Source organism: Pagrus pagrus (assembly GCF_965226575.1).
Source record: "Pagrus pagrus genome assembly, chromosome: 1".
NCBI classification, from domain to species: Eukaryota; Metazoa; Chordata; class Actinopteri; order Spariformes; family Sparidae; genus Pagrus; species Pagrus pagrus.
The window spans coordinates 38,320,095-38,345,286 of record NC_140185.1 but is presented as its reverse complement, the minus strand read 5'-3'; the positions used below and the strand labels follow the sequence as shown (position 1 = coordinate 38,345,286).

Here is a 25,192-nt window from a genome sequence, read left to right as displayed (position 1 = left end):
TTTCTCATATTTCTGGTGTTCCTGGTGTTTCTCATGTTTCTGGTGTTTCTCATGTTTCTCATGTTTCTTGTGTTTCTCATGTTCCTTGTGTTTCTCATGTTTCTGGTGTTTCTTATGTTTCTGGTGTTTCTCATTTTTCTGGTGTTTCTCATATTTCTGGTGTTACTGGTGTTTCTGATGTTTCTGGTGTTTCCGATGTTTCTCATGTTTCTCATGTTTCTGATGTTTCTCGTGTTTCTCATGTTCCTTGTGTTTCTCATGTTTCTGGTGTTCCTGGTGTTTCTCATGTTTCTGGTGTTTCCGATGTTTACAATGTTTACGATGTTTACGATGTTTCTCGTGTTTGTTTCTTGTGTTTGTTTCTTGTGTTTCTCATGTTTCTTGTGTTTCCAATTCATTCATTCATTAAAACATTACCAACAAACAAAAATAATCAGCCAAAACCTTTCCCTCCAAAAGTTTTGTTTTATTCTTTATGTTTGAGACAGTTTGATTAATAATCCAATAAACACTCTCATTATTCTGTAAGTGTGTGTGTGTGTGTGTGTGTGTGTGTGTGTGTGTGGTGTATGTGTGTGTGTGTGGTGTGTGTGTGTGTGGGCTGCAGATTAGATGCAGGCTGCTCCTCCCCCTGCAGCTCCTCTATATATACAGAGAGCTGAGGAGAGAGAGAGAGAGAGAGAGAGTCAGGGGACGAGCTGAGCACCAACTCCAGCGACAGACTCAGAGTGTGTTCAGCAGAGAGCGAGAGCGGTCGAGAGACATACACTGACTGACTGAGGGGCAAGAACAGACAGAAGCACTGGAGCAGATTATTTCTTCTTCTTGTGTTTTAATTTGAAGCAGCAGAGATAGACTATTTGACAGACAGGTGACTCTGAGTTAACTGTGACAGACAGGTGAAGCAGACAGATAGGTAAACCAGGTGAAGCTCCTCTGACTGTCTGCGATGATGGAGGATTACAATCTTCCCTTCTGGATTTACCTGGCCGTTGTGACTGTGTTTGTTGGTGGAGCCATGAAGAAGATTTTGGCGTCCCACCTGAGCGCAGCCCCCCCCCTTGTGGCGTGGCTGGGGGCGACCGTGCTGGTGGAGCGTCTGTGGGCACTCTGCCTGCCGGCCGTGCTGCTGATGGCGCTGCTCGCCCTCGCCTGCTGCCTCTACTCGGCCAGGACCGGCCCGCCGCCAGCCGCCCTGTCCGCCCACGGCAAGGCCGTCCTCATCACAGGTAAGAAGAGGCTCCGCCTACTCTCAGGTGTGCTTGTGTGTGTGTGTGTGTGTGTGTGTGTGTGTGTGTGTGTGTGTGTGGCTTTTATTTTAGGATGTAGAGTCACTTTGTACACGTCTGGAAGTAAAACAGTCATTTTAGATGTTGGGTGAATACATGAACTTTTAGAGAAGCAGCCTCATTTTCAGCAGCGTTTTCATGTGTTTGTTGGATTTGAGAGGTTTGTTAAAATGTGTTGAACTAAAAAAACACTAAAGTCAGAGACAAGGTGGCACATGTTGTGAATTTGTGATGAATTTAAAGAAGTTGGTCTCAGTGTCTGTCTGTTTCACATGAGCTGGCTTCCTCCTGACATCAGAACATCTTTTCAGCCCTTTACTGTGAACAAAACCTCCTGCTGTTTTTTAAAACTTCTACTTTAGACTCACAAGACTTAAAATCAAGTTTTCAAACATCAAATCTGTTCAGGAAGTTGAATTTTGTGTGAAAGTGTCTGAACGAGAGAAAATATCGAGTGAGCTGCTGTGACACAGTCAGGATCAGTGAATGTGATGAAGGACAGACTCTGGAGGGAAAAACAGGCTTTAAGAGGTTAAAATGAAAACTTTCATAATCTTTTGTTCGAGTGAAAATGATCAGAGATCAGAGAGGTCAGTCTGTACTAACCCTTCTGTTAAAACCCTTTGAATCACTGCAGCGATCAGGGAGGAGATGTGATCCCTGTGTGTGTGTGTGAGTGTGTGTGTGTGTGTGTGAGGGGGAACAATAGGCGGTTGGGGGGGTGGGGGGATTCCCCTTCACAATAAAAGGCTGGAAACAGCAGCAGAGAGGAGGGTGTGTTTCTGTGTTTTTGTCCCACTTTCTGTTATCAGGGCGTCGTGGAAATGAGCTGATAACACCACCGATTAGTTTATGGATCAGTTTGTGTGTGTGTGTGTGTGTGTGTGTGTGTGTGTGTGTGTTTGGACCTGCCTCCATGCAGACTTAATCACATTTTTGTTGCCCGACGGCCAGCTGGCTCGGCGCTCTTTGTGTCGTAGATAACGAGATAATCAGATCTGCAGATTAATGTGACTGTTTAATAACACCACGCTCTGCCTTTGTGTAACTGTACTCTCATGTAATCTGCACACACACACACACACACACACACACACACACACACACACTGTGCAAACTGGTCCTCAGGTTACCTGAAAGGTAGAAAACACTCGTCACCATGAGGATGGACAGAGGCAGCTGCTGTGTTGATCTGTTCCTAAACATCAAGTGATTCATTCAGCTGAACATCATTCTTCATCGTTTCTCTGGGACATGTCCCACAGCCCAGAGAGACGTCCTCAAATGTCTCATTTTATTCAAACACATATTCAGTTTGCTGTGATGCCACAAAGTAAAATATGAAATCTTCACATTGGAGAAGCTGAATCAGCAGCTGTTTGTGTTGTTGCTTTCTAAACTCGACATGTTCTCAAAAACGTCACTTTTGTCTCTTTTGTACGAGACTTGTTCACGGTCAGGGTGAGCCGGCCGAGTCCGCTCTGAACAAACTGTTTCAGGAAATAGTTTGAAGGTTATTGTCTTCACTAACTGCCAGAGATTAACATGGAGGCATGAACACGTTGAACAGTGTGACGGACTCACTCAGGACTGAGCTGCACAATTCATCAAATATTATCACAATCACAACATTCAGATGTTGGAGGCTGCAGTAAACTGTGACGGACAAAGTGCAGAGCTGCAGAGATGAACCGAGCTGCACCTCATCACAACTTCCACGGTTCTTTCTGTGAAAATGAAAATTGTGATGCAAACATGATCATTGACAGTAATCGTGAATCATTAGTCCGCCTCGTTCACGTCACTGCAACAATACGATTTGTTTCCCAGTTCCACTGTTGCAGCTGATTGGCTGTTGGGCTGAAGGGGCGGGACGTGTCATACGAACACCGTCTCTGGTGGTAACGGACTTTTGTCCCCTCGCTGATTATGTCTCTGTAATCAGTGATGGAATGTAACTTAGTACATTCACTTACTTTTACATTTAAGAACTGTGCTTAAGTACAATTTTGAGGTACTTGTACTTTGAGTATTTCTATTTTCTGCAGATTACATGCTGCATGTTGATGGTGATGATCAGCTGACTCAGTAGAAACATACATGTAAATATATGGATCAGTTACTTTACTGATACTTTGATACTTAAGTACATTTCTGACAGCACTCACGTTGTCCTCTGCTGACCTGCTCCTCAGGATGTGAACACATAATAAAGCTATCAGTTAACCTCTGCTGAGTGTCTCCAGCAGAGTTCATGTGTGCAAACACGTTTAGACTTTGAACGAAGGTGGGGTCTGCCTCTCCTCCCACACAGGAAGCAGTGCTCGTTTGATCAGGATGAAAGAAATGTAGGTCAAACAAACATCAGCTGGACGTCACTGAACGCTCCACACTCACACAGGAACGCAGAGGAGCGACGTATGGGCCCAGTTAGACTTCACCTCCCACCATCGCTGAGTGCAGTCACGTATACGATCATGGAGGTGTGCTCGTGGGTGAGCTCCCACAGGCCCGGGAAGAGAGACGGACTGTGGTCCAACACAGATACACAGAGGAGAGGACAGCATTTCTATATTCAACTTTAAATCACACGCAGCTGCTTCTGAGCCTGAGCTTTGATTTATTAAAGCATCATGTTGAGCTGCTGCCGTCTGAGCTGACTGGATCTCATCGCAGTACCAGCTCCGGTCCATTCACGAGAGGCTTAGTATGATCATAGTCATGTCAGTGTCAGTCCGTCAAGACTCCAATGTCTCAACAATCAGCTGGATTTTATACAAACATTCATGATAATCTGACATGACTTAGACTTCTCATCAGCTCAACATGTTCATGCGTCCAACTTTGGTTTATGACCAAACACCTGCAGAACTGATGACATCACATCAGCCTCAGCTGGAATCTGTTACCCCTTTTTGTCCAAGGCGGTTCAGGTGCTGGTTGGAGCCAATGCCTACTCTGGAACCAGTTCTGGCCAGGAAAACTGGGTCCAGAGTGGTACCAACACTTTGCTAGTCTAGAACAAAGAACTGCTTACGTCAGGTGCTGGGGGCGGAGTTATTGTGACCAAGGACCAACTAAAACTGCCTATGACCGCCATTTTTAAAAAGCAGAGCTAGTGTAGCGTGTTCTGACGGATCCATGGCAGCATAAACAAAAGATTTTCACTCTTTCCACTAAACGAAGCAGAGGTGGTGTGAGGATCAGTCATGACCTGCAGTGTCTCACTCTCCTCTGTTGTCATGTTTCCACTTTTCTTCTTCTTCCTCTTCTTCTCTCGTTTTATGGCAACCAGCGTTAAGACACTGCACTGACACTCTGACAGTGCGAACAGAAAGACTCACTGGATTATTTACTTGATGTTGTCACGTGTGTTTTATTAACAGCTTTTAAATATCACCCACAGCAAATAAACACAGAACGAACAGAACAGAACAGAACATGAAGTCTGGTGACTGATGGTGATCAGAGGTGTGATGTGTTGGGAAGATAAATTCAGCTGAGACACTGATGGAGTCAGAACCTCCAGGTGCACTCGCTCCGACTCGTCTTATTTCTGGCTGTAAACATCAGACTGTGCTGTGCAGAGGTAAACCAGACCAGATCAACATACACTGCACACTAAGCTTTCTGTTCAGGAGGTCGTCTGGTGTCATGGCAACACATTTCAGTCTCTGAGTCACACATGACCGTGTCCGAATATCACTTGTCTCCACGTGGCATTTACAGGCTGCAGCCGGACGTCTTAGCATGTAAACACAGAAACACCTGAGACAACTGAGAGTTACGCAACGTCCACGTTCTCCTCATGAATTCATGTTTCAGCTCAGCAGGAAACAAAACAACTGGACTTAGCTCTGATTACAGTGCGGAAGCCGGCGTGGCCTTGTGAACCAGCGAGGCAGGAGAACAGACGATATCTCAGAGGAGATTTAAAACTGATCCAGAGCCGAGATCTCAATCAACAGCTCGCTGTTAATTGGCTCGGTTGAAAGCTGCTAACGGTCAGCGTGGGGTCACTCTGGAAATAAGAGCAGAGGGTGGAAAAAAAGGCCCCAGTAAACCTCTTAGAAAGCTAACTGAACTGTTTGAGGAACATTCTTCGAAGGATGAGGGCTGAAGCCACAGGGCAGGCTGACCGGGCAGCGCCGCAGGCCGGATGACTTGAAGTCACACACAACCCAGCAGATAGACATGTCCCTGCAACTGTCCTCACTTTGTCAGACTGACAGTGATGATCTTTGAGTCTATCCTGGACCGTGGAGGTCGTCGGTCCAGGACTCTGAATCTGTCCCGCAGTGATTCAAAAACGACCAATCGGAGAGGTGAGGCAGGATGGTGATGTCATCTTCTTGTCTTTAAGTGTGGCTGTTTGCAGCTGTGCAGGTTGTCTCACAGAGGAGTGAAAGTTATTGATTTTTTGATATGGATTGTGAATATTTTTACAGTTTGGATTCACCTTCAGCAGCTGCAGCTTCTCGCTCTCTCTTCTCTCTGACGCCTCCTCTCACTCAGTTACTGCTGAGTCAGTCTGAAACCAAAGTATTGATAATGATGATGATAATGATGATGATAATGATGGCACTAGATGAGCTGTCAGAGGATCACCACAGTTCTCTCAGTTCATCCTGAGGGGAACATGAACCTCTGATCCACGTTCATCACAGAGACGTTGAAGGACTTCAGTCTGAAATCATTCAAAATGCTTAAACATACATTTAGTTTGAGTCACTTCCTGGATGTCACCTATCTGTTGAAGGAGAAGATCTTTGGGTCGAATCCAGGATGCTCTGCTCTGTGTAGTTTTTCTTTGCTTCAATTGTTTCCTTTTTACTTTACGGTACTTTACGGTACTTTACTTTACTTTACGGTACTTTACTTTGCGTTACGTTACGTTACGTTACGTTACGTTACGTTACGTTACGTTATGTTATGTTACTTTACTTTACTTTACTTTACTTTACGTACTTTACTTTACTTTACTTTACTTTACTTAACGGTACGGTACTTTACGGTACGGTACTTTACGTTACTTTACGTTACTTTACTTTGCGTTACTTTACTTTGCGCTACTTTACAGTACTTTACTTTACTTTACTTTACAGTACTTTACAGTACTTTACAGTACTTTACTTTACAGTGCTTTACTGTACCTTTCACTCTGGCCTACTACATCTGTTCTCTCCTCCTTTCCTTCTTCTTTCATGATTTATCTCTGTCTTCAGTTTCATTCGTTCTTCTCTCACTTTTACTTCTAAACCTCCTTCATCCCAGCCTGTATTGTTTTCTTCTCTCTGTCTTCACTCATTCCTCCGTTAAGTTTCTTCTTCCTCCTCCTCCTCCTCCTCCTCCTCTCAGTCACTTGGCGCCGACAGAAAGTTCATCAAAAGTTCAACTCTAAGCCTAAGCACAGCCAATCAGAGCCCAGTGTTCATTTAGTGACAGTGGTAGAGGAGTGGGTGAAGATGAGCTCCGTCACTGACGGTTATGTAACAGATTTCCACACAGTGTTTACTCGACTTCCTGGTGATCACAGCTGGTTATTTAAAGGTAGAAAAACACAGTTGCTGCTCCTGTCACATGACCTCTGCTCACAGTTGGACCGCGGTTTGTTATAACACAGTTTTCCAAGTGATGAAGCAATGAGGACCCTCAACACGTGGCCTCGTTCTGTCCACAGAGAAGAGATGCAACAGAACAATCACCAGAACAATATATTATAACACATATTTGGAGAATATGGTCCAATATTTGAGTCTTTGTAAAACCTTTTCAGGGATCATCATTAAAAACCGATCAAGCACCTTTAGAACCTGATGATTGACCCCTACAGCTTCTTGGAGGAACCACAGAATGTCATTAAGGAACCTAGAACCTCCTCAAGGACAAGAAACTCATGGACCAAATGTCTCAAGACCAGACATTACTCAGGGACTCCTTAAACCTCCTCAAAAACACATACGACATCATCGAATACCCTCAGAACCTCTCAAGAGCCATAGTACCATAATGCTCCTCTGGAGCATCTTCAAGGATCCCCAGAACCTTTGTAAGGGTGTCAGGAGCCTCCTCAAGGACCCATAGAACTCTTCCTGACTCGCTCGTCAGCCCTGTCGTGGGTACATTCCTCAGGTGGTTCTGGTGTAAACGATGGGGTTCTCCACTGACAGCGGTCAGAGGAACTGTGATGACGTCCTCGTGCACTTCAAACAGGACTGACGCTGATCGATTCACACATCATAGTGGTTTATTACCTGTGGACGTCCACACTGTCAGCTAAAGAAAAAAACTAAAAATTCTGAAGAAAAAAATATAAATAATAATAATGCTCTAACTTCACACCTGGTGAGGGACGACAGATGAAAACCAGCCTCTTATTTACAGTAATGTTCATTAATATTCACTGACTGAAGAGAAACCTCCATACCAGCAGCACTGACGATATGTGGCAGGAGATCCAGAACATCACAGGCTACAGAGCTTCAGGTGTGAGGCCACGTTGGATGAGCTCAACATATTTTATGATCTCCTCAACAAAGACTCAGCTGTGAAGTCTTCTCCGCCTGCAGAGGACCGGCCTCTGTCAGTGAACTCCTGCTGGGAGTGAATATAAATAAGGCTGCTGGTCCAGATGATTACCTGGACGTGTACTAACAACATGCTGATGTTATTACTGACACCTCACGTTCCCTCCTGTTTCATGACAGCCATCATAGATCAGACAGGATGTCGTATCCACTGTCTGTCTTCCTTTTCTTTTTGTTTTGTATTTAATGCTTCGTGGGTCATTTACGTTCTTCATCATGGACTCATTTTAAATGTTTCACATCATTCAGTGAAGTGAGACGCAGTCCTGTCTGTCGACCTGTTATAGCTGAATCTCTCTGCGTGAGGGTGGAGCTGCTGTGCAGATGTAGCGGCCTCCGCCCAGAGACAGATGTGTGTTTTTGACCTCGTATGTCTCTCAGCACTCCTCCGTCTCTTCACAGATCAGCGTTTATTTTTTCATCTGAGGGGCCCCTCGGAGCCCCGGCCCCGTTACGTAATGGTGCTCCTCCTCAGAGCCGACATCTCCTGCAGCGATAACACAGCCTCATGTTCAGCTGCGGCCTCAAACTGTCTGCTTTATGGAGATCAATCTATGGCTTTAACGGTCCGTTTACACTGGGGATGTTCCTCAGAGCTCGTGTTTCACTGAGAAACCCCCAGCTGTCCTTTTAGGGGCCGGGGGGAGTTAATGTTCAGCAGCAAGACCGAGTCCATCTCTGTCAGTCTGTCTGAAACTCGAGTCCACATCAGCCGTCACCCTCAGAACAAATATGGAGGCTCGCTGTGAGAGGTCAGCACTGGACAGGATGAAGAATGTGGGACAGTGTGTGGTCTGACAGCCGCCGCGACACGTGATACATCTGCACCAGCAACCTGCAGAGGCTTCTCCATAATTATTACAAATCATGACAAATCAAAACATATCACAGTGTTTCCTCCTCCATTTACACACTGAGGCAGGAATACAGATCAGTGAGGAGGAGGTCGTAGTCTGAGGGTGTCAGATCAGGTGAACAGGGCGCGAGTTCAAATCTACATTCCTCTGCAAGAGTTATTACCTACAAACTTTCTGCATAATCACTGAAGCAACTGAAGAGCACACAGCCGTGTGACTCATCTGCTACCTGAGGCAGGAACTTATCAATCAACCCGTGTGCACTCAGGTCGGGTTGTTACTGTGTGAACAGGCTCCATTTAATGAGGAACAAGGTTTTGTTTTTATTCAACATGTTTGGATCTAAAAATGTGTTTATGTGATATTATTTTTAAAGCTGAGTGGAGCCGATCTGTGAGGAAACCCTGTGGCTGAAACCCTGGAGGGGACTTTTTGTTCTGCTGAAGATTTATAAATGTGCTCAACTGACTTGTTTCAGTTTGTTTAAGTGTGAGCAGCACAATTAAACTGACACACACACACACACACACACACACACACACACACAGGGTTTCCTCTCAGGAGAGACGAGTCACTCTGACTTCTCCTGCAGCTCTGATAGATTTCTGAGCTGTGTTTTGTTGATGTGAGCAGTTTGACAGGTGTATCATGTATCAGTGTGTGTGTGTGGTTATGAATCAGGTTGTAGACTGTTCCTGTAACGTGCAGCAGAGCAGTGGTATTTATTTCTGGAGCCAGCGTTCACTCTATTTTTCTTCCCGGGACGTGACTCTGGAAATCCTCCAAGGACACGGAGTGAAGCAGCGTGCCAACGCCTTGCCGCTCTCGCCAACAGAGCTCTTTCAGACCCCCGCCAGCCGTACAAAAGAACAAACAGAACAGCGAGTACTGCCGCGGATCAGGTTGTAGGTGCTAGGACTTCTGGGAAACTGGGAGAGCCGTGGGGAACGTGACAGGTCTCTGTCTCTGGGAGACGCAGCACCTTCTGGGAAAACATATGTGGACGTGTCGACTCGGGGTTTCTGTTCTGTTTCACACAGGAAATACAGTTTACTGCTCTGAGAACAAAGTTTTATTATTTTATCTTATTTTTTATCATAAAACTGTTCCAACACCAATAACTGATGTAAGCCAGAACCAGAGTTCTGTGTACGAACCCGATCTGAACCTGCACCTCTCAGACCCGAACCAGACAAAGTGATGTAAACAGAACACAGAATACAGCTCAACACAAAGCAACTCCACCAGCAGCCTGTGACAGTAAATAATCAATAATAACTATATAATAATGATAATCACTGGTCAGTAGTGACCAGAGTAAAGAGCTGCCGTCCTCTCGCCAACTTTCAAATTTAAAGCTAATAGTGGAGTTTCTGTGTTGTGTCCAGCCGAGCGGACAGACTCTGGACTGTGCTGCTCGTCTGCTAATGAATGAGCTCATTAGCTCAATGACAACAGGACAAAAGTGTCCACAGTGTATTATCAGGCCGACGTCCTCCGCTCTGCTCGCTGCTAACAAACATTCAATGAACATTTTTACTTTTACTCAAGTACTTTTTCAAACACTTCTCTCTGAGTTTCTGTCCAATCAGAGGTCGGCTTTCCAACAGGACAAAGATGAATTTCACACTTTAAAAGAGTTCAATGAAGTGATTTCAACGTCAAATGTTGACATTTTGAATAGAACATTTATTTTTGTTACAGAAACAATAAAAAGCAGCAAGTTGAGTTCATCCCAGGTGACGTTAGTGGATTATGTGGTGTGACTGAGACGGGGTTATTCCTCCGCAGTGGAAGTGAAGAGTGTCATAAAAAGTTTGCAGCAGTAAATCAGAGCCCAGCTCTCTGTCCAAACCTGCCAGAACATCTGGTACCAACACATCCAAACATCTGCTGCATGAGCCCATCAGAGCTGCAGCAAGAAGACGACCGATAGAGACGATGCAGGTGAAAGTTGATCAGTGTTCTGATTAAGCTTCGACACACTGACCCAATCTGCTCGTGTGTCCCTAAATGCCCCGACGCTCGTCTCTAATCCTGACGATCACTCATGTTTTATGGATCAGAACCTTCTGTTTGTCACAAACTTCATGATTTCTGCAGCACATTAAACTCTTTTATTGTGCTGTAAAACCACACAATAATCTGCTGCTACACTGTATCAAATCAAATCAAATCAAATCAAATTTTATTTGTATAGCCCAAATTCACAAATCACAGTTTGCCTCAGAGGGCTTTACAATCTGTACAGAGACGACACCCTCTGTCCTTCGACCCTCGATTCGAGTGAGGAAAAACTTTCCCCCAAAAAAAGGCCCTTTTAACAGGGAAAAAAAATGCAGAAGAAACCTCAGGGAGAGCCACAGAGGAGGGATCCCTCTCCCAGGACGGACAGACGTGCAATAGATGTCGCATGTACAGAGCAGATCAACGAGATCACAATGTATTCAATTATAATGGATGGTTGACAGGAATGAAAGTACATAAAGAGGTATTACAGCAATAATAATGAAATGCACATAATGGAAATGTGATTACTAGTAATAACAGTAGTAGTGGTTAACGGTAAGGATAGTATGTAGTAATGCATTACAATAATAGTAGTGGAACGTATGTAACAGAGATATGACTAATATTAGCAACAGTAGTGGTGGGTGTCAGGCAGGGCCATGGCAGTAGGCGCATCCACGATCAGGCAGGGCCATAGCAGTAGGCGCATCCACGATCAGGAAGGGCCATGGCAGTAGGCGCATCCACGATCAGGCAGGGCCATAGCAGTAGGCGCATCCACGATCAGGAAGGGTCATGGCAGTAGGCGCATCCACGATCAGGAAGGGTCATGGCAGTAGGCGCATCCACGATTCACGACCCGGGCGCGGCCAGGATCCATGAGAGCCTGTAGGACTAGAAAGCACAAGGACTCCGGGGAAGAAGTGAAGTCAGTGACATGCAGAGATGGGGCATGTATACAGGCGTAATGTATACAGATGGAGAGGAGAGGAGAGGGGAGGAGAGAGAAGCTCAGTGTGTCATTGTCCCCCGGACTAGGCCTATAGCAGCATAACTAAGAGCTGGTCCAAGACGGGCCTGGGCCTGTCCTGGACCAGCCCTAACTATAAGCTCTATCGAAGAGGAAGGTCTTAAGTCTACTCTTAAAGGTAGAGAGGGTGTCCGCCTCCCGGACCAAACAGGAAGATGGTTCCACAGAAGAGGAGCTTGATAGCTGAAGGCTCTGGCTCCCATTCTGCTTTTGGAGACTTTAGGAACTACAAGTAATCCTGCGTTCTGGGAGCGTAATGCTCTAGTTGGGTGATAGGGTAGTATGAGCTCCTGGAGATATGATGGCGCCTGACCATTAACAGCTTTGTAAGTGAGGAGAAGGATTTTAAACTCTATTCTTGATTTTACAGGGAGCCAGTGCAGAGAGGCCAGTACAGGAGTAATATGATCTCTTTTCTTAGTTCCTGTCAGTACATGTGCTGCAGCATTCTGGACCAGCTGGAGACTCTTTAGAGACTTGTTAGGGCAGCCTGATAATAGAGAATTACAATAGTCCAGTCTGGAAGTAACAAATGCATGGACTAGCTTTTCTGCGTCTTTTTGAGACAGGATGGGCCTGACTTTTGCAATGTTACGTAGATGAAAAAATGCAGACCTTGAAATTTGTTTTATGTGGGAGTTGAAGGACATATCTTGATCAAAGATAACTCCCAGATTCCTGACGGTGGTGCTGGAGGCCAAGTTAATGCCATCCAAACTCGCTATATCATTAGATAATGCATCTCTAAGGTGTTTAGGACCAAGTACTATAACTTCGGTTTTATCTGAATTTAACAGCAGAAAATTGCAGGTCATCCAGGTCTTAATGTCCTTGAGACATGCATGGAGTTTAGTAAGCTGATTAGTTTCATCTGGCTTTATTGATAGGTATAACTGTGTATCATCTGCGTAACAATGAAAGTTTATGGAGTGTTTCCGAATTATATTTCCTAGAGGGAGCATATATAAGGTGAATAGTATGGGTCCAAGCACGGAGCCTTGAGGAACACCATGACTAACCTTGGTATACAGGGATGACTCATCATTAACATGTACAAACTGAAATCAATCCGATAAATAGGACTTAAACCAGTTTAATGCGGGTCCTTTAATGCCAATTAAGTGTTCCAGTCTCTGTAGTAGAATGTGATGATCAATGGTATCAAATGCAGCACTAAGATCTAGTAAGACCAGGACAGAGATAAGTCCTTTGTCAGAAGCGATTAGGAGGTCATTTGTAACTTTCACCAGTGCCGTCTCTGTGCTATGATGTGTTCTAAAACCTGATTGAAAATCCTCATATAAACTATTTTTATGAAGAAAGTCACATAGCTGGTTGGCGACTGCTTTCTCAAGGATCTTGGAGAAGAAAGGGAGGTTGGATATAGGTCTATAGTTGGCTAAAGCTTCTGGATCAAGATTAGGCTTTTTAAGGAGCGGTCTAATTACAGCTAGTTTAAAGGATTGTGGTACGTATCCTGTTAATAGAGACACGTTGATCATTTCCACACATAAACACACATAAAACCACACAATAATCTGCTGCTATTGTAAAACCACACAATAATCTGCTGCTACTGTAAAACCACACAATAATCTGCTGCTACTGTAAAATCACACAATAATCTGCTGCTACACTGTAAAATCACACAATTATCTGCTGCTACTGTAAAATCACATAATAATCTGCTGCTACACTGTAAAATCACACAATTATCTGCTGCTACACTGTAAAATCACACAATTATCTGCTGCTACACTGTAAAATCACACAATAATCGGCTGCTACTGTAAAATCACACAATAATCTGCTGCTACACTGTAAAATCACACAATTATCTGCTGCTACACTGTAAAATCACACAATAATCTGCTGCTACACTGTAAAATCAGAATTTTTATGAGCAGTCATTACGAGCAGTTTATCGTTATCTCAACCGTTGATCTTTATCCCTTCAGCAGCTTCAACAGAGGACACGAATATTTTTATAAAGTCACATTTCATGTAGAAATATTGGGCCATTTTTTACCAGGTGCTCATTTGAATAATGTGGTTTCTGCTGTGGAGGTTTGTTCTGTTTCTTCAGAGTGGAGAGACGTTTGTATTGTTGTCTCATTTCAGTGTGTGTGTGTGTGCTGTAACATGAGAACATTGTGGGTTTCATTTGTGTTGTAGTTAAACATCTGTCGCTGTTTAGTTTGTTCTGGAGACATCTGCTGATTTCAGAATCCCCTAATTAGTTCCCGTAAAGCAGCGCTGGAGTCTGTCTGAGGCTGAAGATCACAAACATGATGTGAAGCTGACGGCTTCATGCAGCTGCAGCGCTGCACAGAGGTGGAGCACATCAGAGAGGTGGTGCACATCACAGAGGTGGTGCACATCACAGAGGTGGAGCACATCAGAGAGGTGGTGCACATCACAGAGGTGGTGCACATCACAGAGGTGGAGCACATCAGAGAGGTGGTGCACATCACAGAGGTGGTGCACATCACAGAGGTGGAGCAGATCAGAGAGGTGGTGCACATCACAGAGGTGGAGCACATCAGAGAGGTGGAGCACATCAGAGAGGTGGTGCACATCACAGAGGTGGAGCACATCAGAGAGGTGGTGCAACATCACAGGTGCATGTGTGTGTGTGTGTGTGTGTGTGTGTGTGGGGATGGTGGTGTGTGTGTGTGTGTGGATGGTGGTGTGTGTGTGTGTGTGTGTGTGTGTGTGTGTGTGTGGATGGTGGTGTGTGTGTGTGTGTGTGTGTGTGTGTGTGTGGATGGTGGTGTGTGTGTGTGTGTGTGTGGATGGTGGTGTGTGTGTGTGTGTGTGGATGGTGGTGTGTGTGGAGGTTTTCCCAGGTGGATGTAAACAGGTGATGATCTCTGTGTCACTGCAGGTTGTGATTCTGGTTTCGGGAACGCGGCGGCGAAGCATCTGGACGCTCTGGGCTTCGAGGTGTTTGCCACAGTGTTGGACCTGTCAGGTGACGGAGCCAGAGAGCTGCAGAGGACCTGCTCCACCCGCCTCACCCTCCTCCAGGTGGACATCACCCAGCCGCAGCAGGTCCAACAGGCGCTGCTGGACACCAAGGCCAAACTGGGCCTCAGAGGTAAAAACTGACAGCATCATCTGAGCCGCAAACTCATTGAACAGTCTGAACACAGACACCTGTTTGTTTTAGCTGACTCTCATCATTACCACACACCTGAGTCACCTGTCACACTGAGCAGGTGTACAGGTGTGTTCTCCTCTGCTCAGGAGAGCAACCACCAGAATAAATGTTACAGTTCTACGTCTCTGCAAACCACAGACATGTTGAAAACCCAGTTCTTTATGTTCAGGTTTCAGTCTCATCACTGCGCTGCTTCAGGCACAAACACCACCTGGTTGTTTGGGTCCGAAAACACCTGGTTCCACGAACACAGCTGGAAAAAGTCCTGATGTCTCCTCAGAAAACATCCTGTGGTGTCACCAGGACAAATGTTGAAACGTGGAAGTCAGTGATTAAATGTGACGGGTCGTAGAAATGTCTGTCCAGTAGTCTGAGGAGGACGAGGAGGAGGACGAGGAGGAGGAGGAGGAGGAGGAGGAGCAGGAGCAGGAGCAGTGTGTGTGAGGTGTGTGAGTGTGTGTGTGTGTGTGTGTGTGTGAGGTGTGTGCTTCTGATATAGGCCACAATCGGGGACATATTTCAAACTACAGATCAGTCACATGAGGACGGCTCATCCAACTGCGGACAAAAGCTGTGTCCCCAGTTATAAAACTGCTGATCTGTGGGTCACAGGTCACCTGGCAGAACAGGTGTGTGTGTGTGTGTGTGTGTGTGTGTGTGTGTGTGTGTGTGTGTGTGTGTGTGTGTGTGTGTGCGTGCTGCAGGCTGTGATTGGTGGAAGCTGAGCCCTCGGTGCTGACAGGTGTTTGTAGGTGTCTCACAGATACTCTGAAGGTCTCTACTGTTTCGACAGTTTTAATGTTTTAAATGATCCATTAATTTAAACATGTTCTATAAATAAACTGCATCATATGAACAGAAACAGACCAAATATGTGACATGACCATGAACATCTGATGTAAACCGACACATTTTTAATAAAACTTTATTCCATCCTTCTTCCTTTCACAATAAAAGACAGTATATAAGCTTATTTGATTTGATTTGAGCAGTTTTTATTTTAAAATGTTGTTTTTCTAAAGTCTGTTTCATAACGACGGTTTGAATCCGGATGAGAGTCGGTGATGTGTGACTGCTGCGGTCTGAATGAACGAGGCGTGGTTCAGTTTACTACGCTCCCGTATAAACTTTATGTTGATGACTTATCAGACAGGAAGTTCCCGAGGCAGCGCGTTCAGGTGTTTGACTGTCTGCCAGCCTGGATGTTCTCTTCCTCGTTATCTGTCATCAGCTCTGAACGGTTCAGGCTCAAACAAAGCTCGGCAGCGGCTCGTCAAACAAAGCGTGGGATTCTGGGTCAGCCAGTTCAGATTAGGGCGAGCGAGGCTTGTTTACACTCGCAGAAGAGAGAGAAGGCTGACCTCCAGGTGTAATGTGTTGGCAGAGTGTAGTGATTATCACACACAGTCACTGTGTAGTACTACTGAGTAAATGTACTCCACTACAAGTCAAAGTACTCGTGTATAATCTTTCACAAGTGTTTCAAGTAAATGTACTCGTGATGCATTAAAGGTCCTGTGACGACTTCTGGAAGGTTGTGATGTCACAACTATACAGCCACGCCCCCAGCCCCCCCGTCTCAGGAGGAAACACGGTGGGCGCTGCCTGCTCAGGCCTGTCAGAGCTGACCAATCAGAGCAGACTGGGACCTTAAAGAGACAGGAGCTGAATAACTACATATAGATTCAGTTCTGCTGTTAGTGGATCACTGACAGTGAAGTCAGAGACAGTAACTCATCTCTTGTCTTTCTTGTGTCTTTGTGTGTGTGTGTGTGTGTGTGTGTGTGTGTGTGTGTGTGTGTGTGTGTGTGGTAGGTCTGTGGGGTTTGGTGAACAATGCTGGAGTGTGTGTGAACTTCGGAGAAGCTGAGCTGTCGCTGATGTCAAACTTCCGCGGCTGCATGGAGGTGAACTTCTTCGGCACGCTGAGCATCACCAAGAGCTTCCTGCCGCTGCTGCGTCAGTCCAAAGGACGCGTCGTCACCATCTCCAGCCCTGCAGGTGTGTGTCCAACACACACACACACACACACACAATCATAAATCATAACTGGATGTTCCAGTAGAAGTGAACCTCAGATGAACCGACTGCTGCCTTCAAAGTGCCAAACTAAACAAACAGAGCTGCTGCTCATCTGCTTGCCAAAACATAGTTCGACCCGATCAATCAAAGTGATCACATCCCAGCAGGATTGTAATGAACACAGTGTAGTGTATTTTGATGTCCAACAGTGTTATAAGAGTGTAATGATAGACCAAAACCTGCAGCCTACATTACCCACAATGCAACTCAGCGAGTGACATCACTGGAGGCAGTTCATCAGATTACATGCAGCTTCCACAAAAGGTTTTATGTGACTTTGTTCGCTTATGGACAGAGACCACATGAACATGTGTGACCAGCTATATCGTACATTGTGCCACAGATGAACAATGAGCTCATTGGTCAGTCAGTGTGTGATGTCATGACGTTGTTCCACCTGTGTTTCCAGGTGACCAGCCGTTTCCCTGCCTGGCAGCGTACGGAGCATCTAAAGCTGCTCTCAACCTCTTCATGAACACTCTGAGACACGAGCTGGAGCCCTGGGGCGTCCGAGTGTCCACCATCCTGCCCTCCTCGTACAAGACAGGTAACCAATCAACCAATCAATCAATCGCTCAATCGATCTTTATTTGTAATCACAACAAAGTCATCTCATGACACTTCCTGTTGTAGCACCACCTCCACACTCCATCCTACAATCCACGGATCAGGTCCACTGAGCTCAGCTCTTCAGCACTGGGCTCAGTGTGCTGATCCACACAGTGTGAATCACTCTGTGATATACAGACATGTTCTGACTGGTGATCTGTGTTTAATGTGCTCAAAGGCACATCAGCAGTGGATGCTGAAACAAGGCTGAACCCTCAGGAGGAAGAGAATGAAATAAAACTTTATTATTCCACGAGACAAACACAAACCCGCGGGAACCCAGCAGGACCGAGAAGGTGCTGAGTGTCGATGAAGGGATCAATCAGATCGGTATTGATCCTGATTGGTCGGCAGTAACCGTCCCTCCTCTTCCTGTAACCGGTCTTCTCTTTGGTCGGGACTCATGTTGGACATGATGACCGACCTCCTGCTGAGCAGAATACTCTGTAATCATCAGAACCACATGTGGGACGGACCATCTGTTCTCTCACACTAATTGCTGACTTTAGATTTTGAAACAGGACGGATGGATGTGATTAGCCGTCTGTTGGCCAATAGAAACCCTCCTCAGGTTTCTGTTCTGGACCAACACGACGTCCTCACATCAACAGTCAGGAGACTTTTGGGCCTCAGAGAACCACAACTGAACCAGTTTATCAGCTGGAGACTGAGAGCAGAAATGCAGAAGCCTTCAGTAATGAGTGGCTGATGAGTGATTGGCTGAGCTGTGATGATGTAAACAGCGAGCAGAACACTTTATCCTGCTGCTCACTGTAATCCTGAAGGAACAGGTTTGTATTCACACTCTTAATCCTGCTGTTACTTGGAGCAGCTCTGCCTGGCTGAGGGCCGACTGAGTCCGTGAACTTTGTGTTGACATCCTCTCTCACACACACACACACACACACACACACACACACACACACACACACACTCAGTTTATGAGTATGTTTCAACATGTTCACTCTAACAGGAACATTTATGAGTCTGATGGAAATAGTTTTCTGAGAAAAGAGGATCAGACTGTTACTGACTGCAGGTGTGACTGTTTACCTGCAGGGATGTTCTGATCAAAAACACTGTCCAGGTGCATCATGGGAAACGTAGGATGAGAGTTTTTCAAACAGCTCATGATGAAACTTTGTTGTGTTCCTTCCAATAGGACAAACATGATGCTTGTTATGTATTTAACATAATAATCTGTGATATCTCAACACTCTGACAGTTTCATGATCTGCTCTATAAAATATTTAAAGTCTCATAAACGTGTCGCTGTGACTCTGTGGCTGTGTTAACTCTCCTCCTCCGTACAGATTCATGGAAACTGTTTATGAGGGCGAGCTGCAGCCTCCTACTGCTTTCCAAATAAACAGATTTAAGTGCAGCCGGGTGGTAAATTTATTCACATATAGTTTCCACTCAGGTTTGAAACAACTGTCAGAGGTTTGAATCTCCTGCTGCCTTCAAAATGTGACTTCACTGAACTGGAACATATCAAATAAAAAAAAAGTGAAATATTTTAAGTTGATTTCAGTGAACTTGTTCAGATATTGAGTTCAGTTCAGTCACACGGACAAACAGAAGACTGAACTCAACATGTTTTCATTATGATGAGCAGAAACCAGCAGAACAAACTTTATTTTAATGTATTCAAAACTGTTTCCTTCAAGTTTTCTTCAAACTGCAGAAGAGAGGAGAGTTTTAACTCTCAGTGCATTCTGGGAAGTCTGTCGATATACTGATCCAGTTCTTCTGTCTGTCTGCAGGTCACTGCAGTAACCAGTCGTACTGGGAGCAGCAGCACAAACAGCTGCTGCAGAGTCTTCCTCCGGCGCTGCTCGAGGACTACGGCGAGGACTACATGGCCGAGACCAAGGAGCTGTTCCACAGCTACGCCAAGCAGGCCAACCCCGACCTCAGCCCCGTCACCGACGCCATCGTCCAGGCGCTGCTTTCGTCGCAGCCACAGGCTCGTTACTTTGCAGGGCCCGGCGTTGGCCTCATGTACTTCATCCACAGCTACTGCCCCTTCAGCATCAGCAACCGCTTCCTCCAGAAACTGTTTATGAAGAAGAAGCTGATGCCGCGGGCTCTGAGGAAGCAGTCGGGCTTGGACCTGAACCACAGCCTGCACAACAACAACAACAACAACAACAACAACAACAACAACAACGAGGAGGAGGAGAAGCACAAGTAGCTGTGAGACAGTAGACACCTCCTGCACATAGAGGACCACTTCTGTAACGCACTCATAGAGCTGTATCCTGTCCTATTGTATTTTATAACTGTTGAAGGGATCATAGTGACGCACCAAAATGTTTCTGTCTGTTTCTGTATCGTCACGTCACCTGAGGACGGCTAGGACACACCTGGAGGTCAGGGGCGGGGTCAGGGGTGGGGTCTGGGAGAGGTGGCAGTGCAGCCACAGGTCGATCAGAGAACATGTCACCTCCGTCAGTGACATCCACTGTACTGTACACACACACACACACACACACACACACACACACACACAGACTTCATGTGCCTTCATCACAGGGACAGAAACACTGCAGCTGCTCCTCTGAGACAAACTCGTATGAAACATCAGCACACACACACACACACAGACACACAGATACACACAGACACAGACACACACACACAGACACACGTGTTCATGTGTTTCATTATAATGTGACAGAAGATCAAACTTCACTGCTGAGTCGTCAGTTTCACAGCGCTGTCTGATGATATCATCACTCAGTGACGCCGTCCGTCACATATTTCACACTTGTGTCTCTGAATTATGAGTCTGAGGCTGTATTCGAAACCGCATACTATACTGCCAGTACGTACTGATTTGGCCAAAATGTAGTATGCAGTATGCAAACAAAAGCAAAATCTGCAGTATGAGAAAAGTTCCCAGAAATCGTACTGATTCGGATAATATTTCCAGTATGCAACCGACCAGTCTTCTCTGCCTACTGTTTCCCACAATGCAATGCACTGGAGCCGGGATCATGACATTCTCGTCACGTACTCCGGAGCAGTACAGCGTTTATGTTTGTTCACACAACATAAGTACAGTCACAGGCTGCTGACTGTTGTGACGAGAGCTGTAGGTACAATAGAAATCCAGGCTGTTGTACATGTGAAATGAAACAAAGTACTCTGTTAATTAAAACTTTTTTTATTAATATTTGGTGATGTCTGTACATACAGAGCTCCAGAGACAGCGCTGTACTGTGTACTGTCCACTACAGACATGAAGCTTCCCTCTAGCGTTAAGATAACTGGCCTGCTGTCTCCCCCGGGACGACGACGCATGTTGGCCGGCCGAACACCTCTGGAGACGGGCTGCTGCCTCTGAGACGAGCCGCTCCTTCTGGAGCTTCACTTCTCCAGAAACATCGAGGCAAATTACTAAACAGCCGTCGTCTGAGTAAACTAACCGCACACTGGGGATCTGAACGGTTACTTTCTCGCATGAAAACATATTAAAACTTAATAAAGTGACATATTAACAGCGCTACAGCGGAAAATAAAACAGCTTTGCGCCTGTTTTACAACTACCGCTGCCGGTCGCCACGAAGTGCATTCTGGGAAACTTGCTACTGCATACTGCGGTGTGAACGGCGTCGGTCTGCTGAAGTAGCATACTGAATCCCACATTCAGTATGCAGTATACAGTATATCTAACGCAGTATGTAGTAGGCAGTACGGTAGTATGCGGTTTCGAATACAGCCTGTGAAACACTTTTCTGCATCAGACAGGAAAAAGACTGAACCCTTACAAAACAAAAGCATATACACTCAGACCCAGATATAAGTAGGAATGTCAGAGTTCCTGTTTGGACCTTCATAATAAAAGTACAGAAGTGTTGAATACTAAGTATATTAATGCAGAGCTGCAGGGGCGAGTCCTAAAACCCGAAATAAGTTAGCATGTTAGCATGTTAGCATTTCTGGTTCCACTGTCTCAACGTCTGTGAATCATGTTTGTTGTTGTGTGAAGAGCTGCTGACTGCAGGTCGTCCCTGCAGCTCTGTTGACCTCACAGACAGTCAGACCGTCGCTGCTCTACGCCTCCGTCCACGTTACACTGAGCGCTGGTCAGTCAGTCTCCCCCGTGTCCCCCGTCTCCCCCCTCACTCTACATCACCCACAGACACATTTCAGATGAAAGACACAGATCCAGTCGTCTTGTTCCTGTCAGAAGACAAACAGTTATAAACAGAGTTTATCTTCATATTCAGGATCTTTGAATGTCACGTTGTGTTTTTTGTGATTCATACATGAAATCATTAAAACACAGCAGATATTTTTCAGATGTGATGAATTCAACACAATCCAAACCTCAGTGTCACAACAACCTTCATCCAAATGAGCCGCTGTATTTATTGATCTGTGTACGAGCCATGAGTGTGTGTTGTGTTTCTGTCTCTCACCTCCAACATTATTACAGTCTGTTGTTTTCTGCCCACTTCTTGTTTTTCAATCAAACTATTTATGGCGTATTTTCTTTTATCATCACTTAAACTGTGAATTTTATATTTAAAATAATGAAAAAACAACAAAAATATGATGTAAATGTTCACTTGGTTCATTCTTTGATAGAAATAAAGTTGACTTTTTCAGACGTCGGCTCCTCTGCTGTTTGTTGTGACGAGGTGGTCGGGGGGGGTTCTGGTTCTGGTTTAAAGGTTTCAGATTTCTGTCACATTGTCACGGTCAGAACATAAACCACAGAGCAGTTTTCATCTGTTTTACATTTAAATATATTCAAATGACAAGTTCTTCTTCTGTTTGGGTCTTTTTTAACACTTTAATTCAGATCAGATGAAGTTCTGATGCTTTCACATCCAGCAGGACGCTCAGCGGTCCACATCACACACCACCAACACCAACACCAACACCAACAACACCAACAACACCAACACCACCAACATCAACAACACCACCAACAACACCAACAACACCAACACCACCAACACCAACAACACCAACACCACCAACACCAACACCAACAACACCAACAACACCAACACCACCAACATCAACAACACCACCAACACCACCAATACCAACACCACCACCACCAACACCAACAACACCACCAACACCAACAACATCAGCACCAACACCAACACCAACACCAACAACACCAACACCAACACCACCACCAACACCAACACCACCAACACCAACACCACCAACACCAACACCAACAGCACCAACACCAACAACACCAACACCACCAACACCAACAACACCACCAACAACAACAACAACAACAACAACAACAACACCAACACCACCAACACCAACAACACCACCAACACCAACACCATCAACACCACCAACACCAACAACACCACCAACACCAACACAAACACCAACACCACCAACACCAACACCACCACCAACACCACCAACACCAACACCAACAACACCAACACCAACACCAACACCACCAACACCAACAACACCACCAACACCAACACCAACACCAACACCAACAGCACCAACACCAACACCACCAACACCACCAACACCACCACCAACAACAACAACACCAACACCAACACCACCAACACCAACAACACCACCACCAACAACAACACCACCAACACAGACACCAACACCAACAACACCAACAACACCACCAACACCAACACAAACACCAACACCAACAACACCACCAACACCAACACCACCAACAACACCAACACCAACACCACCAACAACACCAACACCAACAACACCACCAACACCACCAACACTAACACCACCAACAACACCAACACCACCAACACCAACACCACCAACAACACCAACACCAGCAACAGCAACACCAACACCGCCAACACCAACAACATCAATACCAACACCGCCAACAACACCACCAACACCAACAACACCACCAACACCACCAACACCACCAATACCAACACCACCACCACCAACACCAACAACACCACCAACACCACCAACATCAGCACCAACACCAACACCAACACCAACAACACCAACACCAACACCACCAACACCAACACCACCAACACCAACAACACCACCAACACCAACAGCACCAACACCAACAACACCAACACCAACACCACCAACACCAACACAAACAACACCACCAACACCACCACCAACAACAACACCAACACCACCACCAACACCAACACCAACAACACCACCAACACCAACACCACCAACAACACCAACACCAACACCAACACCAACAACACCACCAACACCACCAACACTAACAACACCAACACCAACACCAGCAACACCAACGCTGCCAACACCACCACCACCACCAACAACAACAACAACAACACCAACACCACCAACACCAACAACACCAACAACACCAACACCACCAAGACCACCACCATATATATACATATATATATATATATATGTTGGTGTAAACATGAGCTGGACGGTGATGTTTATATGATGTTCTGTAGGACATGTGGGTGGTTTACAGAAACATGATGTCTCTGTGAGGACATGATGGAGACGCGGAGCTGAACTCTGGACAGTTTCACAGCTCTGGTGAGTCCAGAGTGTTAATGTTTGATCGGCTTCCTTCACTGTGTGTTTTATTGTGTCTGCTGCAGGTCTCCCTGTGAACGGACCTTTGGTCTCAGTATCCTGGTTCAATAAATAAACTGAGCTGTGTGGCTCCGAGGACGAACACACATCAGGCTTTGAGACTCACACAATACTTCAGTATCAGAGTCTGAACATGATGAAAAATGCCGACTCTTCCTTGAATTTAAGGGCCTGTCTGTACGCGGGGGTCCCTCTGGTTTCTAGGAAATCCTCGTCTTGAGAAAACCAGGTGTGTGTCCTCAGATGGTCTGTGGTGGATGTGGTCCAGCAGCGGTTGGGTCAGTGGGCTGAGCTGTTGGCAGCTTCCTGCAGCTCTCCGGGGGCCGTGTTTCCACTGTGATAGACCCAGCAGTTTATTGGCACCCACAGTACAAACACAGTGTGTGTGTGTGTGTGTGTGTGTGTGTGTGTGTGCTCACTGACTGTGTGTTGGCGTTTACCTCCAGCCTAGTGTGTAGTGTGTGTACTCTGGCAGACCAGCAGCTGAGGAAATCCGGCTCGTTTCTATCGGGAACTTGGTGAGACGAGTCCAAATGTTCCCCTGGATTAAAATATGTGGTGTGTGTCGGGCCCGGACCCCCCCAGCAGCCGCTCGGAGCCAAGTGATGGAAATAACTCACATTGTTTAAAGCTCTGTGGGAAACCAGCTGGCTGCATCAGCAAGTCACAGAGTTTAACTTTCACTCACACTCAACAAGAAGCACACACACACACACACACACACACACACACACACACACACTGCTCTCGCCTCATTTGACCTGTTTCTGCAGAGGAAACCTCCATCAACACTGAGCCTCTGCACACACACACACACACACATACACACACACACACACACACAAACTCAGCTCCTGTACCTGAGGGGGACCAGACGTCTTCCAGGGACAGTCCCAGTTTCTAATTGCCAGTCCTCGGCTGGCGCCGTCTCCAGAAATGTCCCCGTTTGT

At 45.8% G+C, this 25,192-nt stretch overlaps 1 protein-coding gene across 1 annotated transcript; it reads left to right on the top strand.

Moving 5' to 3' along the window:
* The first annotated feature begins 694 nt into the window (after positions 1-694).
* On the top strand, positions 695-20,026 carry hsd11b2 (hydroxysteroid (11-beta) dehydrogenase 2). The gene is made up of 5 exons (XM_084353621.1): positions 695-1,229; positions 14,661-14,873; positions 16,752-16,937; positions 17,428-17,565; positions 19,394-20,026. The coding sequence occupies exons 1-5, from the start codon at positions 950-952 to the stop codon at positions 19,822-19,824; spliced, it is 1,248 nt and encodes a 415-aa protein (XP_084209747.1). The 5' UTR covers positions 695-949; the 3' UTR covers positions 19,825-20,026.
* Positions 20,027-25,192: the final 5,166 nt, after the last annotated feature.